Source organism: Sus scrofa, chromosome 4, assembly GCF_000003025.6.
Source record: "Sus scrofa isolate TJ Tabasco breed Duroc chromosome 4, Sscrofa11.1, whole genome shotgun sequence".
Lineage (NCBI taxonomy): Eukaryota > Metazoa > Chordata > Mammalia > Artiodactyla > Suidae > Sus > Sus scrofa.
In genome coordinates this window covers 64,258,603-64,280,800 of record NC_010446.5, presented here as the reverse complement: position 1 = coordinate 64,280,800, position 22,198 = coordinate 64,258,603, and the positions used below count along the sequence as shown (strand labels likewise).

Here is a 22,198-nt window from a genome sequence, read left to right as displayed (position 1 = left end):
TTTTTAATGGATCCCCAAACCAAGCCTTCTCTTGTTTATTTATTTTTTCCTGAAGTGTCAACAGAATTCATTTTAATTCTGATTGCTTTTATTCATAATTGTCACTGAGATGAAAAATAAATTTTTGAAACTAAAAATGGTTGTTTTTATGTCTTGAACTACAATTAAGATATTTCTAAATTACTTTAAAAACCATATCCCAAATTTCCTAAATACCCTAATACCATTTTAAGCATTTCTAAGTTACTTTAAAATCATATCCAAAATTTCCTAAATAATGTCCTAGCAACTGTTTTAAGCAGATACTTTGATAACACAAGAATTAGTACTGGAAGCTCTGCATGTAGTGTAGTTCCTTATTCAGATGGTCTTAGAAGCCACAGCTGTGAACGAACCAAATCATACAAAGGGGCTGGCAAAGAGGTAAGGTTGTAAAAGAAAATGAGGCTAAAGGCATTTATCAGAATTCCAAAATCACACTTCAAACTAATCGAAAATTGTTAATCTCCTTGAAATTACTTGCATTATAGATCTTAAAAAGCTAAAAACATGTCATTATCATTTATTAAAATACCCATGTCCCTTACCCACAGCACACCACTAATTAGAGTGTGAAATCAGGCATTGCCACATCATTTTTGCCTGATGAGATAGTTTTCTAAAGAGTATTATGCTAATACATTTATTTTTGCCAGGAAATAATTTCACTCCTTACTTTGAAAGAAACTAATATTTGCAATGGCCAGTCTCAGGCTCATTGAATTACAAAAACACAAAATGAAAGACTGATATAAGTATAAAGAAGCAATTTATTTTTTATTATTGTGCAAATTGAAAGCAAGTAAATAATTTTCTGAAGACAGAGGCTATGTGAATCTTTCATTTATATTTTTGCTGATAGTTTTTTATTATTCTCAAGTAAGATAACTTAAAGTCAACTCCGGTAGGGTTACAAGCTAAAATAATTTTCCACTATTGATTTTTATATTTGGTTGAGTTATTCCTTCATTCTCTTTTAGGGAAGAGTCCTCATGCCATGAATAGAATCTGATATTTTAATACCTGTGTCAATCCCTAGTTCTTTGTGTCAATCCCTAGTTCTTCTTCTTCTTTTTTTTTTAATTTGGTCTTATGAAAAATCTATATCCCCTGCATAGCTAAACTAGACCTTTTAGTATTTACTTTCAATTTAGATATTCTCTATATAATTCAGTGTGAATAATGTTAGTAAACAAATAGAAATCTGGCTGTATTACAACGAAACTGAGTTAGGAAGGTTCCCTGTCTATATTATACCTGCTTATTACTTGGTCTAACTTCTTACTTTTTACCACATCATTTTGGCACTATACAGACAAGCTTTGGCAATTTTAAGAAGGTAGAGCTTAAAAACAATAGAAAATTACTGCTAATTTCTTCTCCATGGGTGCTATTAACACCTATTAACATTGATGAGAGCAACAAGGTTGTACCCAAGAGAAAATACCAGCTTTGTCTGTATCATTGGAAACGAATGGGTGCTCAGGAAAGGAGTTTTAATGTACTAGTAAAAGATGGAATTCTTTGGTGCTTTTCTCTTATGAAGTGAATCACAACCATAAATCAGAAACAGCTTTTGAAAATGTTTGCCTATTAAGCTTTTCTAAAGGCAATTCTGAACTTGTCACTCACTGGGGACTCTCTCTACCTTAAGACATAGTAATACCCTACATGAAATTTCCTTAAGGATAGAAAGCACTTTAAAATGCAAAAAAAAAAAAAAAAAAAAAAAAAAGATTTGCTTTTTACCCTAAGTGTAAAAATAAATATTTCACTGAGGAAGAATGGGGCAAAAAAAAAAATGAAGCACATTTAAATAATTTTATTGCATTGGAAGTTGCCAATTCGTCTGTGAGTAGTTTCATTGCAGATGAAAAGAAATCAAAACACAGGACAGATGTTGAACAAACCGCATTTAAGTTCTGTCACACACTGGCATTTTTCAAATGATTTTGGCTCATCTATTAAATAAGGTGCATTTTGCTTGATTTTAAAAAAGGGAAACATCAGGAAATATTTAAAGGCCAATTGCTGCCAATTAACTTTGATCAGTAAAAGTTCTATTCGAATCTTTCGGATTCTTCTCCTGTCTGAAATAACATACATTTATAAAATCTAGCAAAACAACAACTTAATGATTAATGCCTGTTGGCAGCCCTACCACAAGCTTGCTTTAACAGCAGAGCTTAAATACACAACTCTCTTATCGAGAAGGGAGTGAAATGTAGTTACGGTCATGTTTTCTCATAATGGCAATAAGAAAAGTAATATTCTTAAAAAATGCCTCCAACCAAGATCAGCATGTTTGTCATCATCTGTAATACATTTAACTAGCCGTCTTACCAAAATCTCTCCCCAAATCATAATAGACAAATAAAATCATCAGCAGTCTGACACAAGGAATCCTGGCAAGCCAAAGAACGGAGCCCTGATTAAAATATTATACAACCAATTAAGCCAGACAGAAAGCATCTGACTTGATATAATAAGAGTCTGACACAGCCTAGGCAAGGATCACAAATTGTTGGATTTTAAAGGGAAGCCATCTCAACTGTGATTATGAAACTGAGAAATCTGTAGCTTCTGATCATCAACACGGCTGAATATTTAAGATTTTTAACATCAACTTTTAATCCTTATCAATGGTCATGCAGAATCAAACTTCAAAACACAACAGCCAAAGGAAAACAAAACAGACATTCCATGAAGGCAAAATGCATTACCATATGATCCATAAGCACTTTATCTCATTACTCCAACTATATACTCAAAAAAATAATACCCCATTCTTATCTTAAGGCCAATCACCTATTTCCAAACATGCAACATCAAGAGTGTATAAAATAATCAGAACTTACTTCTAGGTCATTAAAAAATAGATGTGTGTCTGCCAAGTTGAAAATCATTTCTTCCATTCGTAGTCCGAGGGAAACTGAAGTAGGTGGGTCCTAAAAGAAGAATTTTACAGGTCAAGAACATCCTTCAGGTGACAAGAAATACAGTGGTTCATTGAGAGGGAGTTAGCATCAGGAAAGGCCTTAAAGGCTTGGGTTCCAGCTGCTTAGAGTGCATGGCTTATCCTTAATGCAAACTTTAGGGACTTGTTTCATCTAAAAAGTGCCTCTACTGTTGTTGGTACTTTGTGTAATGAAGAAAAACTTGTTTAAAATGTTACAAAAATATAAACTTCAAGGTTATTTAGACATGTAAAGTAGAGGAGATTCAGTGTCATACATCTACTTCAGGAGCAAGAAATTCAGTGACTCAGGAAGACACTTTATATTACACCACAATCCATGAAGAATATCTAGAAGCACTGCCACAGGAGTTCCCTAGTGGCTCAGTGGGTTAAGAATCAGGCATTGTCACCACAGCAGCTTAGGTTGCTGCTGAGGCATGGGTTAGATCCCTGGCCTGGGAAATTCCATATGCCAGAGGTGTGGCCAAAAGCAAAACAAAACAAACAAAAAGCACTGCCACAAATACCAGAAAATAGATACAATATAGATTAATTTCCAAAGGGTAGTAAGTATCAGTTTTACTCTAGATAATATTTATTTATTATTTATAATAAATTAACTTTTTTTTTGTCTTTTTAGGGCCACACCCGTGGCATATGGAGGTTCGCAGGCTAGGGGTCAAATCAGAGCTTTAGCCGCTGGCCTACACCACAGCCACAGCAATGCAGGATCCAGGCCATGTCTGTGACCTACATACCACAGCTCACAGCAACACTGGATCCTTAACCCAGTGAACGAGGCCAGGGATCGAACTTGCATCCTCATGGATACTAGTAAGATTTGTTTCCACTGAGCCACGACAGGAACTCCTAACTACCATTATTTTTAATTTATTCAGACTGCATGCCAATTTTGATTATACTCAAAATGGAAGTGATGGCTGCTCTAACCAGCTGGCACCATGCCAGCTCAGAAGCTGATCTCAACATTCAGGTGACACTATCCAGTCATCAAAAAATATCCAGGATCAGAGTTCCCTCATGGCTCAGTGGGTTAAGCATCTGGCATTGTCACTACTACGGCTCTGGTTACAGTGGTGGCATGGGTTCCATCCCTGGCCTGGGAACGTCCACATGCCACAGGTGCGGCCAAAAAAACCCAACCAACCAAACAACCAACCAAAAATTAGCCAGTACCATTCACAGAGGGGACTATCAGCATTCTGAGGTATAACTGAGGCTTCTACCCAATACTTCAAGCCTTGGACACTAATGATGAACCGTCTGGCCCACACAACCTACATTCTGATGACATCTGCTGGCACTGAGACAGGGAATATGGAAATATAGGCAAGATTTTAATGGTGTTACCCTGTTTGTAATGTTTCAAACCCAGGAAACAACATTGTTCATGCTGAATATCCTGTATATTTAGTGAAGAAGGAAGAAACCTCTATAGAAAAAAACATTCAAGGATGTAATGGGTTTTTTAAGTTTTTTAGTGACATTCTAATAACAATACCAACTTTCACCTGTATGGCATTTAAATTTTTTCCAAAGAACAATAATTTCAGACATACTACTTTATTATCACAGGAAGCCTTTGGAATCTACCTGTATCATCATTTAATTAGAGAAGCTACAACTAGAGAAATGATGCCTTCAGGAGGTCACCCAGCTGGCTGGGGTATACTCTGTCCATCACCATTCTTTTGAGTCTTACAGGGGAGAATATAAACCCAGAGAAAATAAGAGTCTTGCTTTCTAATACTGACCAACTTAAAGCTTGTACATTTTCTCTATTGTCTTCTGAATATACTATATTCATTTCAAAGCTCAAAACTTGCCTGTCTTCCTCCTACCCTCCATGTATCTATAGTCCATGGTGCCCTTGGGCATGGACCTCAAGTCCCATCTTCATGGGCTTTGCAAGTAGAAACAAGTGGTAGAAGAGCCTTAGACCCCCAGGCCAGATTCTACCCTTGCTCTCCCACCTTAGTGTCTTTATTTCTTTCAGCCTCAGTTTGCTCATCTAATAGATTAGATGGCTAGGTGGCAAACATGTTGTTCCCCTATAGAATAAAAAAAACCCCAAATTCATCTCTTATTAATTTAATACAATCATATGTGTTTACATATCTGGGAGAAAGGAGGGGCTTGGGATGGTGGATGCGGGTGGAGACTCACTGGGTGATGGCCATGAGCCAATCAGGTGTGGCCAGGGAGGCGGAGTCAACATCTCTGTACCATTCATTCCACTAGCTCTGCCCACCCCATGAGCACTACCACATCTTCAACACCAGCCCTGCCATGGTTTACCTTGAAGAAGTCCCGGAGAAGGACCAGAAGAGGGTTAGGAAAAATAGGGCAGGATGGCTTTGCTAGCCTCAATTCCCCTCTTACCAGGCCTTGCCTGCCAGCTGATGGACGGGCAGTGGAAAGAGGGCTGAAAACACAGTATTGCCAGAATTCTGGGGTTAGACTGGCAAAGCAAATACCCCAGGGTTTGTAAGAGGAAATAAAAATGAGACCAACTGAGTGTCCAAGAGCTGTGCAGGAAGAGACAAATTGTGGCGCAGTGGAAATGAATCCGACTAGGAACCATGAGGTTGCGGTTCCATCCCTGGCCTTGCTCAGTGGGTTAAGGATCTGGTGTTGCCCCGAGCTGTGGTGTAGGTTGCAGACACAGCTCAGATCCCGCATTGCTGTGGCTCTGGTGTAGGCCGGCAGCAACAGTTCTGATTAGACCCCTAGCCTGGGAACCTCCGTACGCCACAGGTGCGGCCTTAAAAAGACAAAACACATAAAAAACCCCCCAAAAAACACTTCCCTCCAGTTACCCCTGTGATGAGTCAATGGCTTTCACCTTGTTAAATCTTCCCTGCTTAATACCACCAACATTTTGTAGGTTGTAGAAGAATTAAAAAACAGTTTACAAATAAGTAAAGACAAACTTCACTGAGTCTTGATTTTATAGGAAATAGCTCACCCACAAAAAGTCTAAGTATCAGTAAGTGTTCTGGAAAAAGCAAATGCCCCAATACAGCCTCAAGCAGAATTAACCAGCAGGGGAAGTTAAAACAGCTGTTTATAAAACAAAACGCCTGACTCAGGTGTGTCCTACCCCTGGTTGAGGCCAGTAAAAATACAATGACTTGTCCCATAACCACGTCCATGAAGCTTTTTATGTGGCCAGGTGGAGGAGTCTCGCACCTCATTGATTTAATTCTTGAATTAAACTGATATGCCATGGTATTGTCACTTTTGAAAAAGGATTATTTCTCCTTGATATGGGGCTGCATTATTTATACCACCACCAAAAGAATCACTCCATTGTTTGCGAATATATAGCCTACTCTAACTTTTCTTCATAAATTATAGTAATGACTCATGAGTTGGGATACTAATAAATTTTAAAGGCTTGTTCGGTCTTGTGGTCAAACACAACACAGATGTTGGCCTTATTTACTTCTTAATGTTTTTCTTTTTCTGTTATTAGCTGTCAGTCCTTAACAGTTTTCATATCTGCCGGTCCATGGAATTGTTAGGAAACATTTACTACACCACAAGGACAGTCTGACAGTTAGCTAGAGTGAAAGAATTTTAGAATAGGAAGGGGATCTAGTCAGAAGCAGTGCTTTTCAAATATTTTCTTAATCATAATCCTCAGTTTAAAAAAATCATGTTACACCAGGATCTAGTAACATCTCTCTTCTCTCCCCTGCAACACACAGCTGAAATGTGAGCTTGGCAAAATAAAGCTTTCCACACTGTGTGCATTCTGTTGTTTTCCATTTCATCGCCCATTAATGTGTTGAAGTCCATAGTTTGAAAAGCAGAGCTCTAGAGAACACCTCCTTTCGATTTCAGAGATAGGAAAACTGATTGGCAGGGGTATTCAGATTTGCTTGTGGTCACAGAGCCGTGAGGATGCAAAGTTATCACACGCTAAGTGTTTTGCCTGAAAGGAAATGAGCCTGAGAAGCAGACAGAGAACTATGTTCACAGATTTGCTTCCACTTTCTAGCACTGGGAGTTCCCATATTGAGGCAAGATTTTATCTTCCTATTATAAAAATCTTTTAATACTTTTGACATTTTTCAAACGAGGCTGAGACAAGTCAAATGTCACAAAAGTCAACTTTGAACAGTTAACAAATGAGTTGTAGCTTGATGGCTCACTTTGGCAAATTGAGAGGGTGAAAGAAAAAAAACACATTTTTTCAAGACACACTGAGACATAAAAATCACCATGTCTTTGGCTTAATCTTACTTTTCTTGTGCTTGGCAGTAACAAATTCCAGAGCTGCAGTTATGAAATGGTGGCTTTTCAAACACCATTTTTTTTTTTTTGCCATATCACTTTTGAAAAATTATTTAAAACTTTGCCTCCACTTCAAAGAAACATTTCATCTTAAGCAAACCTTGTTGCCAAATGTTTCCGTTCTTTTCTGAACTTGACTCCTCTGTGGTATCTGTCACGGTTGTCTTTTTTCTTAACATTTCTCCTTCCCTTATGTTCATAATATCATCATTTTTTTTTTCTGGGCATCTTCCCAGAATCTGATTATCCATCATGTATTCCTTAAGTGATGTTGGTCCCTAGGACTGTTTTCATCCATTCCTCACTCTATTCACACTGCCTTATGGACCCTGACACACTCATGCCTTCAGCCCCCACCCTATTCCCCTCTACTAAACCTTAGATCTCATTTGTAGGCCCACATATCAATGATATCTTGGTTCTTTTTATGTGGTATCCCACAGAGCTCCTGAAACTCAATGGGCTGCAAAGATGAATTCGCCCAATTTCCCTGGAAAGCTATTGTTTTCCTTCTTCAGGAGAATGGCACCCTACAAGCCCCAAACCTTGCCATTCTTCTCAAGGAGTCTCCTTATCCCCACATCAATTCAATCACAACCTTCTGCCACTTAGACCTGGAATTCAGGCCTTCCTTACATTCACCACCATTCTCTTTTCCCCAGCCATGTACCTCTGTTGTAGTTATCTACAAGAGTCTCCCTCACTAGATTAGTCGCCCCTAGCTAAGGATGTGAATAACATCCAAATCTCTGTTCAACCCATGAACCCACATCCTGCATCCCTTCTCCCATTGCCCCTCCCCTCCATCAGTCCAGAGTCTCCTCCCTGACTCCTCCCACCCGAGCTCATCAGCTGCTGGGTTTTTGTCTATGTCAGAGCCATAGCCCCTGTATCTTTAGCTCTCCATTCTTGGGACCATGAACAGCACCTGGCACAAGGGCTTCCCCAAGTTTGGTGGAGGAATAAGTGAATGAAAACAATAAATAGTGGGTATTTCAAATAATTCTAATGAAAAAAATATTAAATTTGATCTTTGGTTAGTTCTTAGTGTTGAGTGTCAGTAAAAAAAATTCCTAGATACCTAGCTTGGGGGAAAATGGACATTTGATTACTAAAATCCTTGTATCCTCATAATATGGTATTAAAACATGTTTTCATAATTGGTACCTGATTAAAGAGCAGCTCATTCTTAGAATAGCTGCTTAAGAAGTCTTATTTATCTAATTTGATGCACTGAATAAAATTAGCATAAAATCAGCATATAATTATTTATTTTTTATACTCATCAGAGACATGCCTTATAGTATCTAGCAAGATATATTCTTATGTGCTCTGCAATTTTGTTCCATAGTAAACACTGAATAGTTCAGTGAAGAAGCTCTAAAACAGAGAAAATACATCCAATGCTTTATCATTTTTCTTGTTTAATGAAGAAACTGTATCTATTTACTACAGCTCTTATGTGTAGGAATTTCTACTAGCTGTTCCCTACCAAAACAAGACAAACAGCATCCAACACACACACACACACACACAAATGAAATTTTGAAATTTAATCCTGATCTCAAATTATTTTGATAATATTAAATTGCAAATATCTGTTTAAAGTCGTGAAAATAAGATGAAGGAACTCACTGCAGTGCAAGGCTACCCAGGCTGTTTTGTGTAAGTCAAAGATAGTCATGTGTATTGAAGAGAAAGCAACATTACACAGAAGAAATAAATAACAATGAAATCTGCTGAGCACAGACCCAAGCCTAAAACAATTGTTTTGCTTTCATCTTCTATCCAATATCCCATTTAATTATCTCATTGCCTCACAATCTTTTTCTCCTATTTCTAGAACACAGAACTGCCAACAGAGACTAAAATTATGATCATCCTATATGTTCAAATCATCAGTAGCATCCCTGGCTCACTGTTATTCTTTTCTTTCTTTCTTTCTTTTCTTTTTTTTTTTTGGCCATGCCCTCTGGCATGCGGAAATTCCTAGGCCAGGTATGGCACCCTCGCCACAGCAGTAACCAGAGCCACAGCAGTGACAATACCAGATCCTTAACCCACGGAGCCACAAGAGAATTCCATTGTTTTTTTTAAACTGTTCCTTGATTGTTTTCAGCCTGATCACTGCTATTACACTAGATCTTCATGTGATAAAATGTTTTAAAAAGAAGAAAGAAATTCTAACACAAAATCACCCTACATAGAAATGCTGAAATGACATTAAAATCATCCTTTAGGGAGATTCATATCTATCAGTCTCGAATTCATATGTTAAAAATCTATAGTCTAATTCCATCCATGTTACTGCAAATGGCATTATTTTGTTCTTTTTTATGGCTGAGTTGTATTCCATTGTGTATATATTCCACATCTTCCTAATCTAATCATCTGTCGATGGACATTTGGGTTGTTTCCATGTCTTGGCTATTGCGAATAGTGCTGCAATGAACATGCGGGCGCATGTGTCTTTTTTAAGGAGAATTTTGTCTGGATATATGCCCAAGAGTGGGATTCCTGGGTCATATGGTAGTTCTATGCATAGTTTTCTAAGGTACCTCCGTACTGTTCTCCATAGTGGTTGTATCAGCTTACATTCCCACCAACAGTGCAGGAGGGTTCCCTTTTCTCCACACCCCTTCCAGCATCTGTTATTTCTGGACTTATGAATGATGGCCATTCTGACTGGTATGAGGTGGTATCTCAAGGTAGTTGTGATTTGCACTAGAGACTCTCATGCTGAGAGAAGTTAAGTTAGAAAGAGAAAGACAATACCATATGATATCACTTATATCTGGAATCTAATATACAGCACAAATGAACCTTTCCACAGAAAAGAAAATCATGGACTTGGAGAACAGACTTGTGGTTGCCAAGGGGGAGGGGGAGGGAGTGGGAGCTTGGGGTTAATAGATGCAGACTATTGCCTTTGGAACGGATTAGTAATGAGATCCTGCTATGTGGCACTGGGAACTATGTCTAGTCACTTACGATGGAGCACGATAATGTGAGAAAAAAGAATGTATACATGTATGTGTAACTGGGTGACCATACTGAACAGTAGAAAATTGACAGAACACTGTAAACCAGCTATAATGGAAAAAAAAAATAAAAGTCATTATTAAAAAAAAAGAAAAAATCTATAATCTGATTTGAAGTGAATGAAAGAAAAGGATGTCTATAAATACATGTGGGTATTGGAACACTGGCAGACCAGGATGTGGCCTCTTGTTGCCTTGTTTTGTTGTACATATGAGCATTTGATAAACTTCAAGGATAATTAAAAATGCACTTTTCAGTAAGCACCATCCATAGTAATTCAGAAATTTGATTTCGCCAAGGCTCAACTCCCAGGTGAAGACATTATTGCGATGCCAAGGCTGGGCCAATGCTCCTTCATTTCTATCTAGGAATTCTCTTAGGATGACAAATAATGAAATGCCTTGTGATCAGAGCTTACAAGGATGCCATCCAGTTCATCTATTGCCTGAACTAGGTCTAATGCTCATCCCAACACAAGGCATCTTGTGCTACACTCACAGAAATTGAAGGAGTTTTTTTTCATAAGATAATTGTGCTCCCAACCTGAAGGCACACAGGGTAGAAGGACACGGGGATGCACACTCTGATGGTGTTCATTCCACACACTTTGCAGTCAAAGGGTCTAGACTGGAATTCTAACTTTTGCCATTTACTTCTTTCCCTAAGGCAAATAGTTGATTACTTCCAAGTCAAGATTACAATGTATATACATTGTATATAAACTTCTGTTAAATATTATTCTATATATATATATAATTCTTGGTTGTTACACTTTTTTTTTTCAATGACTTTTATTTCACTGAGATTTACAAGGAAACTACCTGTAGAGAAAATGCCTAAGGCTAGGCTCAAGCCTCAAGGAGCAGAGTTGGATGTACCTTTAAAGTTAGAGTCAAGGATCAGGCACACCCATATGTTAATCATATTAGTCCACTGACTCAAAACAATGACTGGTAAAACTGAAATTCACTATACTGTTGAAAAACTAATAAAGGAATATGGTACCTGCATGAGTCACTGAGACTCCCTATCTGTCTACCAGAGGTGACCAGGAAGCCTTAATCAAAGATCTGCACTAATACTGGAGAGACACTCAGGAAGAAGGGATATTTAGGAAAATCTTCAATTTCAGAAAATGGTTTAGGTCTATCTCAAATCTCTGCCTCACCAAAAGTGGCTATGGGCTAGTTATCTTAAACAAACACTGTCAATCCTTTTATTCTGACATGAATCCATGTATACTTGCTTCTGCTGAGCTAATGAACTTGTGGTTTAAAAATCTCCCCAATATCTTGTGTTTTTTCCTTATTAATCAATTAATTTTTTGCCAAGAAGAAAGAATTTACAGGAAGAACACTCTACAATGGATTGTTAAAGGGGACTGTCCAACCAGAATGCTAACATTTAAAAACAAGAACAGAGAAAAGACGTTATGCATCTCTTATTGGAAGGATATACCCCACCTGTGAAGTGACCAAAGTAAACAAACAAACAAACCATCAAACCTAAATCTAATTAAGCTTTAGGATCTAGCTACTAATTCTTAGGAAATACAGGGAACAAAGTAATACATGGTAAAGGAACACATTGGAGATGCAATCAAGAAAACCTGGACTCTCAGGAACTCTACAAGGCAGATGATGTGGTTATTTCAACAGAAACACTCAAGGTTAAAAAAAAATAGATTGAAAATGTACAGATTAAAAGACATGTAGGAGACATACAATGAACCACAAAAAAATTTATCAAATGATGGTTTTATAAACAAACATTTTATACTTTATAATCTAGGGACAGAAGATAGAGGGAAACTTTTAATGCAATAAAGGTCATATATGAAAAGCCCACAGGCAACATCACACTCAGTGGTTAAAGTCTGAATGCTTTTCCTCTGTGACCAAGAATATGACAAGTATACATTTGCCATTTCTGTCTGACACAGAACTGGAAGTCCTAGTCAGAGCAATTTTGCAAGAAAGAAAAAGAAACAAAAGGCATCCAAATAAGAGAAGAAAAAGCAAAATTCTTTGTTCACAGACGGCATGATCTTATACGTAGAAAACTCCAAAGAGTTTGTAAAAACTGTTAGAATTAATAAATGAATTAAGCACAGCTACAGGATACAAAATCAACACACAAAATCAATTGCTTTTCTATACATTAGTAATGAACAACGCTGAAAGGAAATTAAGAAAATTTCATCTACAACAGCATCAAAAGGAATAAAATCTTAGACATAAAGATAACCAAGTACTTGAATACTGACAACTACAAAATGTTGATGAAAGAAATCAAAGACACAAATAAACAGAAAGACATTCCATGTTTATGGATGAAAGACTTAATATTAAGATGCCAATACTACCCAAAGTGATTTATAGACTTAATGCAATCCCTATCAAATTTTCAATGGTGTTTTTTTGGTTTTTTTTTTTTTTTGGAAAACCAGAAAAATCCATCCTAAAATTCACATGGAATCAAAAGGGACATCAAATAGCCAAAATAATCTAAAAAAAAAACAAAGCTGGGTTCTCACACTTTCTGACTTAAAAACTTTTTACAAACCCACAGTAGTCAATACAGGATGGTATAATGTCATATACATTCTCAATATATTTTTTTTTAACCTTGAATATTTCTGTTGAAATAACCACATCATCTGCCTTGTAGAGTTCCTGAGAGTCCAGGTTTTCTTGACTGCATCTCCAATGTGTCCCTTTGTCATGTATTATTTTGTTCCCTGTATTTCCTAAGAATTAGTAGCTAGACCCTGAAGCTTAATTAGATTCAGGTTTGAAGGTTTGTTTGTTTTGGTCACTTCAAAGGTGGGAGTATATATAAAGACTGTCAAAGTCAGGCTTTTCATGCATTTTGAGGTTTTTTTTTTTTTTTTTAATCTGGTATAACGTAAGGACCAATGGAATACAACAGAGAGCGCAGAAATACATTTCTATGTATATAATCAAATGACTATCAATAAAGGTCAAGAGCCAATAGTATTCAATGAGGAAAATACAGTCTTTTCAACAAATGATGCTGGGAAAACTGGATATCAACATACAAAAGAATAAAGTTGGATCTTCGCCTTATCCCATATATAAAAATAAACTCAAAATGGATCAAAGACCTAAATTTAAGAGCAGAACTATAAAACTCTTAGAGGAAAAGCTTCATGACACTGAATCTGGCAATGATTTCTTGACTATGACACCACATACACAGTCAACAAAAGAAAAAAACAGATAAAAACTACTACATCTAAAAACTTCTGGAGTTCCCGTCGTGGCACAGTGGTTAACGAATCTGACTAGGAACCATGAAGTTGCGAGTTCGATCCCTGGCCTTGCTCAGGGGATTAACAATCCGGTGTTGCCGTGAACTATTTGTAGGTTGCAGATGTGGCTCAGATCCCCCGTTGCTGTGGCTCTGGCATAGGCCGGCGGCTACAGCTCTGATTGGACCCCTAGCCTGGGAACCTCCATATGCCATGGGAACAGCCCAAGAAATGGCAAAAAGACAAAAATAAATAAATAAATAAATAAATAAATAAAAACTTCTGGAGTTCCTGTCATGGCTCAGTGGTTAACAAATCCGACTAGGAACCATGAGGTCATGGGTTCGATCCCTGGCCTTACTCAGTGGGTTAAGGATCTGGCATTGCCATGAGCTGTGGTGTAGGTCGCAGATGCGGCTCAGATCCCATGTTGCTGTGGCTCTGGTGTAGGCCGGCGGCTGCAGTTCTGATTGGACCCCTAGCCTGCAAACCTCAAAATGCCACGGGTACAGCCCTAGAAAAGGCCAAAAAAGACCAAAAATATCTATTGGAGTTCCCGTCGTGGAGCAGTGGTTATCGAATCCAACTAGGAACCATGAGGTTGCGGGTTCGGTCCCTGCCCTTGCTCAGTGGGTTAACGATCCAGCGTTGCCCTGAGCTGTGGCGTAGGTCGCAGACGCGGCTCGGATCCTGCGTTGCTGTGGCCCTGGCGTAGGCTGGTGGCTACAGCTCCGATTTGACCCCTAGCCTGGGAACCTCCACATGCCGTGGGAGCAGCCCAAGAAATAGCTAAAAAGACCAAAATAATAATAATAATAATAATAATAAAAATAAAAAAATAAAAAAAAATAAAATAAAAACTTCTATCCATCAAAGGATCCAGCTGGTAGAATGAAAGGCAACCTATGGAACAGGAGAATATATTTAAACTCATAGCTGATAGGATGTTAATATCCAAGATATACAAAGAACACCTACAGCTCAACAGCAAAAAAACTAAACAACCCAATTTAAAAAATGGGCAGAGAACTTGAATAGATATTCTCTAAGAAACATATACAAGGAGTTCCCGTCGTGGCACAGTGGTTAATGAATCCGACTAGGAACCATGAGGTTGAGGGTTCGATCCCTGGCCTTGCTCAGTGGGTTAAGGATCTGGTGTTGCTGCGGCTCTGGTGTAGGCTGGCAGCTCCAGTTCCGATTAGACTCCTAGCCTGGGAACCTCCACATGCCGTGGGTGCGGCCCTAGAAAAGACAAAAAAAGAGAAGATATACAAATGGTCAATAAACACATGAAAAGATGCTCAACATCACTAATCATTAGGGACATGCAAATCAAAATTACAGCAAGATACAACCTTACACCCATTAAGATGACCGCTATTAAAAAAACAACAACAAACCCTAGAAAATAACAAGTGTTGATGAGGATAAAGAGAAACTGGAACCCTTGTGCATTGTTGGTACAGATGCAGTATGGCAAAACAGTTAGTGCAAAGCAGTATGGCAGTTCCTCCAAAAATCAGGTATAAGATTCCTATGTGATCCAGCAAGTCTACTTCTGGTACCCAAAATAATTGAAAGCAGGGTCTCAAAGAGACATTTATGCATCCATGTTCATATAAATCTTATTCGCAGTTGCTAAAAGGTAGAAGCAAATCAAGTGCCCACTGACAGATAAATAGACAAAATATGTCATACCAATGTAATGTCATACCCATACAACAGAGTATTATTTAACCCTAAAAAGGAAGGAAATTCTGACATACACATACAACATGAATGAACCTTGAAGACATTATGTTCAGTGAAGTAAGTCACTCATGAAAAGACAATTACCGTATGAAATTACTTATATGAGGTATTCAGGAGAGTCAAAATCAGATTATCATACTAAGTGAAGTCAGAAAGAGAAAGACAAATAATATATGATATTCCTTATGTGGAATTGAAAAACTAGTACTAACCAACTTATTTACAAACCAGAAACAGATTTAGAGACATAGAAAACAAAAGGGGAGAAGGGGAAGTTACCAAAGGGGAAGGCGGGGGGGGGATAAACTGGGAGTTTGAGATCAACAGATACACACCACTACATATAAAATAAACAAAGAAGATTTACTATATAGCACAGGGAACTATACTCAATATCTCTTAATTACCTATAATAGAAAGGAATCTAAAAAAAAGAATTTTATCTATCTATAATGGAATCATTTTGTTGTATGCCTGAAACTAACACAATATTGTGGAATCAACTATCACTCAATAAAAATAAAAATAACAGTGTAGTCAAATAGAGACAGAAAGCTGAATGATGGTTGCTAGGTGCTGAGGGGAGGGGAAAATGAGAAGTTACTTAATGAGTATAGACTTTCAGTTTTGGAAGATTCAAAGAGCTCTGAAGATTGTTGCACAATAATGAGGATGTTTTTAATACCATTGAACTGTACACTTAAAAATTGCTAAGAAGGCAGAGTTGATCTTTTGTGTCTTTTATAGTTTAAAATAACAAAAATAAACAGAGAGGATATATGTATACGTATAATGAATCACTTTGCTATATACCTGAAACTACCACAATATTGTAAATAAACTATACTTTAATATAAAATAAAAATTAAATGTAACTGTTGAGCAGACATTTAATGACACTAAGAAATAATTATTAATTTTGCTACCTGGCTAAAGTTCTAAGCACCATCTACTATTTTTATTCTAAAAAATTCCTTTAATGGAGTCTTAAATACATACTCGATATATACAAATGGACTAATATGATCTCTGGGACTTGCTTTGAAGAATCACCCAAGGGAGATCCTGTTGCAGCTCAGTGGAAATGAATCCGACTAGGGTCCAGGAGGATGTGGGTTCAAATCCCTGGCCTCCGTCAGTGGGTTAAGGATCTAACATTGCTGTGAGCTATGGAGTAGATCACAGACGTAGCTCAGATCCCACGTTGCTGTGGCTGTGGTATGGTCTGGCAGCTGTAGCTCTGATTTATCCCCTCGCCTGGGAACTTCCATATGCCCTGGATGCAGCCCTAAAAAAGAAAAAAAAAAGAATAAGAAAAATCACCTGAAGACAGAACAGGGCAGGGAAGGATGTGTTAAGAACACAGATGCAACATGATTAACTAGGACTTGATAATAACTATTTAAAGCTGGGAGAGGTTACACTGGATTTCACAGCACTATTTCATTTACTTTTGTAGATGTTTAGCAGTTTCTAAAATAAAATTTTTTTAAATATGTAAAAAATATTCACTGAGACAAGATTGGTTCTTGTGGTGGTAAAACTATAGATTGAAAATATTTATTTTGAAAATTTAAAGCACACTCAAACCATGCTTTTCAAAATGGCAAAAAATTCTTTTGAAGTCAAAATTGCAAAAGCCTTGCAAAGTTCCACAGCCCTTTACTGAAAAGAGGATGCTAGGACTTGCTTGGTAATCTGTACTCAGACATCAGTGAGAATTATAATATACACAAAGATGTAGGCTGGATACCACTTTGCCCATATTCACTCTACTAAGTTTTATCATATGGGATAGTCTTTTCCAAAAAACCAGAGAAAACCCCTGCATTTATAACTGTAGCCACAGGACTGACCTACGTCTTATATTTTTAGGAGCAGCAGTGTCACACGGCGGTGCTGAGATGCAGCAAAGGAGAATTCCCAGTGTAATTTAAGAGTAAGGCTGGAAGCATCTCACTTAGGGTCTCTGGCATTGATGTTTTTGGTGTGCAATTCCTGTGGATTTCTTGGTCCATGATGCTAGCGTTATTTGACATTCTATTGCTGGCTATTTCTTACTTGTTAAGTGATTGTAGCTACCAGAGAATGTTGATCATGAATGATGCAGAAGACTTGTTTCCTTCTTAATATTGGTCTTCCTTTGGAGATTCTGTGGTTTCACTCCGTGGATTTAGGGTGGCATTAGTTCAGTTCGGTTTTGCCTCAGTGAAGGACTACTATTGAAAATTCATTCATTTTTTTTACCACCTGCTTCCTTTATTAGTTTAAGAGCTCCCTGATGGCTGGAATGATGACTAGGCACCTATTACACTACTATGTACATAGTCCAGAAATTATAAAGGACTGGCATTCTGAATAACTCATTAGTGTCAGACCAGGAAACAAATGGTGACTGAGGCAGGAGAGGGGTGGAGAGCTAGGGGTGTGTCTTGTGTACCATAAGACCATATAACATGGGTGGTTCTGCGCGTGCAACTCGGGAACACTGCCACTGCCGTTTGGTGACACAATTGTCTGAATTATTTCATGGATGTTTTCAGTGATCATTACCTGCAACTCAACTCCCACTGGCCAGATGGCTTAGGTACTGGGTACCATCCACTACTTCTATTATGATAAATTGTTTTGAGGGCATCTTGAATTCTAGTTAGTCCTAACATGGAGACCATATGGCATTAGCATGGGATCTTACCCAACAGGGACGCCACAGGGAATGCTATAAAATCCAAGTAAAGAGAGGTGTGGGTACTTTCTTATGTGACTTTTGCTTTATTCCAGTGACTAAATTGACGTTCATGCTGCTCAGATTATTTTGTTGGTCGTTTATGTTGAGAAATATCATAGTTACATCTGGAAATGTCATAGTTATATCTGCATTGCTAATTCCAGCATTTGTACAGAACATTTGATCTTAACTATCTTTTAAGTAAGCACTACAGAAACTGTTTTTGAAAAGTGGCATGCACCCATCCCTGGTTCTCATTTTGTGGCTTCAACGGCAATTTAATCTATTTTTAATGGCAAGCAAGACCACTCCCTGCATCTACCACCCCATAAACTAAGACGGATTCAAAAACGCTTTTCTTGGGAGTTCCCTGGTGGCCCAGGGAGTTAAGCACCTGGTGTTGTCAGTGCTGTGGCTTGGGTCGCAGCTGCAGTGTGGATTTGATCCCTGGTGTGGAACTTCTGCATGCTGCAGGTGTGGCCGAAAATGCTCTTCTTATTTTCACTTTCTCAAAATTCTATTTTTAGCTCAGAGTGTCCATGGTCCTTTGAGCATCAAAATAGATAGTTTAAGGAAAACCTATTTATCTCTTCTTGGGTTTTTAGAGTAGGAACCAGAATATTTTTCTGAGTATAAAAATAAAACACTTTGTCTTTTCTCTAGAAACCTTAAAGCTAACTATTTAAATATCTCTTCCTTTTATGTAATTATTTTAAAAGATATACCCTAAGATTTTTAGTTTTCAGCATTCCAATGCTAAGTATCATATTAGATCTTGTGTAGTCCAAAAAGAATAACTATGTCATTTACATTTTACTGTAAAAACCACTAAAAATAGTGCCAAATGTTAGCAAGTTTCTCTTTATTGCTTAGATATAACAGTATTTTAAAGAAAAACATTCCTATTATTACTATAGCTCTGTTCCTATTTCCTTCCACACCCTTGCACATTTTGCCCTTTTATTCCTTTTCTTTCACTGTCTTATTTTTCTAAACCAAAAAGTAGAAAATTTGACAGTGAAATAAACCAAGCAAATGTATAAGCCAATATAAATTTGTCCAATTTAAATTCTTTAAGTTGAGACCTTTAAGAAATATTTCAAGCCTGAGCAGTCAGCAGCCATCAATATCACGGCAAGACACTCTGTGAGCAAAAAGATTCTGACTCACGGAGGGCTCAAATGACAGGTTAACATTTTTTAACAATAAAGTATTTTTTAATTAAAAACAAGAAAAAAAAAAAAGAAGTATTTTAATACCGAAGTCACTGTTCTAATTGCAGGTAACCACAGCATTCCGAGTTAGTAACTGGGTTCCACAAAGTTACCAGTCATGCTGGGGTTTATTTTACGAAAATAAACATAAAAATTAATTTTGCTATTAAATTTTTATCTATTACAATTTCCAGGGATGTTTTAAATACATAACACATGTCTTTTGCATCTCACCTTTGTGAACATGCACCCTATTATATCTATGACATCAAAGACCCTTGGCAATTAATTGTGACGCTACTGGATCAAAAAGTAGACTATTATGTTTGGAAAAAATGTTACTTAAAGAATTTATCTCAGGCCAGAAAGTTGCCAGAAGATGGTTCAGCAACTTCAGAACTACTTCCCTGCGATACGGGTGCTTACATTTTAAAACCGTGGACTACAAGGGAAAGTTCCTAAAAATTCAGTCTACACTGATCTTATGCAGGCAGCTAAGCCGCCACCAGCAAGCATTTACTGGGGCTGAAGGGGCTCGGTGCGGGGTGATGCTCAGAACATGAGCAGGTGTTGAGGACTTGCTGGTCCATGTGAAAACCTTGTAAAGAATGCTCAAAGCAACCACACATCTTGGCCAGCAGTCTCAACCAAAGGAAAAGAAAAAATTATCCCCTTTGGACCCCTTAAGCAACTTTTTATTTAGAATGCTAATATTACAGCCACAAACACAGCCTGAATGCCATTTAAAAAAAATTCTCCCACCTTCCGGGATCTTTTGTTTTGGAGAAAAAGAGGCTGAAAAACAGGAATGGGCGCTCTGACTCCAGGAGTGGCTGATTTTCCAGGCCCCATGCTGGGGTTGCTTACAAGGGAAGGATTAAAGATAAGATGAGAAAATTAACTCCCTTGCTGGAGAGAAGAAAAAAAATACATATGCTAAAATACTATTTTTTTTTAAATTACTAAAAGCATTATGTAAACAATAGGCACAACCCACAAGACCCAAAGATTCCATTGTTTTCTTTCCAACTGTCTAGCATTATCAATACCATCAATGGAATATTAACTTTTTGCAATTTTATAAGGTTCTATCTGAACAGCTGGTGTGAAGTGCTGAGGTTTAGGAGTTGGGTGTAGTTCTGATGCCAATTGAAAAATAATCTGGATTACCGGGAGAGAATGTATACACATGAAAAATAAGCCCCAGCTGAATTCCTGGCTGAATGATTTCAAAAAGAAAAAATCCACACTTGTGGTGGGGGCTAATCAGGTTATTTTTACTGATTAGATATGTGACACTCGACGGCTCTCATTTTCTCCTTACTCAAGAGACTTGCTTTCAACATCATGAAAATAATACCCAAGCAGAGAATAAGAGAATGAACCTCACCATTCCAAAGATTAATTGTGATTGTGGAGAAAACCCAGTGAATCCCAAACACGGGGCAGCTGCCAAGAAGTGGTACAAAGAGGAGAGGAATATAAAGCCAGATTGGACCCGGCCAAGTTGGCCTCCGCACATAGGGGCCCACGCAGCGCCAGCGAAAAGCCTACACAGCCAAACCCAATCAAAAAACCTATCTAGATTTCATTTGTAACCACTCTCCTATCTCCTTCTCCTTCCTAGTGTTACAGCCATTCTCTCAGGCCTTTATGACTTCCTACCAGGGGGGACCACAGTCATCTTCTCTGCTATCAGATCAATCTCCCAAATGGTACTCGTCCATCATGTTCCTCTACTATTTACACACTGTTCATAGTGTCCCCATGCCCCAGGCGCAAAATCCTGGCCCTCAATCCTCCTGGCATCCCCTTTTGAGGGCGATGTTCCCATCAGGAAAGACTAGATTATATTCCTGATGTTGTCGGTTAATGGATATGCTTCCTTGGGCCACGTATTTAATTTTTCAGAGACACAGCTTCCTCATTAGCAAACAAGAAGGAATGAATGGGATTATTTAATAAATGCGCAGGGGCAGCGTGTCAACTAAAGGGTAAACAAAGGTGCAGTGTTTTTCTTACATTTCAATACATGTTCTGTACTCAACATCTGGGTTTTATGCATTTGTCAAATATGCCTTAGTTGAGAAGCGTGGCTGCCGCTGTCACCCATCCACCCAAACCCAATACCTGTCTCTTCCTGGGCACACAGTGAGGGGACATCTCCCAGTCTCCTTTGCACTGGGCCAAGGAAGCAGACGTGTGCAGCCTTCTAAGCCCAGCCCACAAAGCCTGCCATTCATGCTCCCCCCTTGCTTTTTCTCCCTGTGAGCTAGAAAGCTGTTCATGACAAGGATCCCCAAAGCCTCAGAAGCTACAGGGGAAGATGGGACAACCATTACCTGCATTGTCAAACCCTGCCTAAACCAAGCAACCTGAAGATCCACTCCAGACCATTCAACAGGAAAGAGATAACACGGCTATTGCGTGAGCCATGAGATTTGGGGCCTATTTGTTACAGCCGTTTCACCTACCCTGACAAATTCACCTGTAGGCTTGTACTTCATTGGGGCATCAGGTGCAGACACACAATGCCTGCCTTGAGTTTATAGTCTAGCTGACCACAGTGTGCCTGTCACTGAATTGTCCTGGTGTCCTGGTGATAAATTAATCAATGCAAAGTTTAGAGTGTGATCTAGAGCAATGGCAGGCCAACTTTGTCTCTAAAGGGAGGGACAAAAAATATTTTAGACTTTGTAGGCCATATACAGTGTCTGAGATACATTCTCCTTCTTCATCTTTTTAATAACCATTTGAAAATTCAAAGGATATTTTCTTTCTTTTTTTCTTTTTTTTTTTTTTTTTAATGGCTGCACCGGTGTATATGGAAGTTACCCGGCTAGGGTAGGGGATGAATTGGAGCT

General features: G+C 38.2%; 1 protein-coding gene across 14 annotated transcripts in view; it reads right to left on the bottom strand.

The window, feature by feature from the left end:
• Nucleotides 1-22,198, bottom strand: part of EYA1 (EYA transcriptional coactivator and phosphatase 1) — a 357,169-nt gene that overhangs the window by 47,307 nt on the left and 287,664 nt on the right. For all 14 annotated transcript variants that reach the window (XM_021089240.1, XM_021089251.1, XM_021089242.1 and 11 more), the window contains one exon: nt 2,898-2,987. In XM_021089240.1, the coding sequence (XP_020944899.1) occupies nt 2,898-2,987 (90 nt within the window). The remainder of the gene's footprint in view (nt 1-2,897; nt 2,988-22,198) is intronic.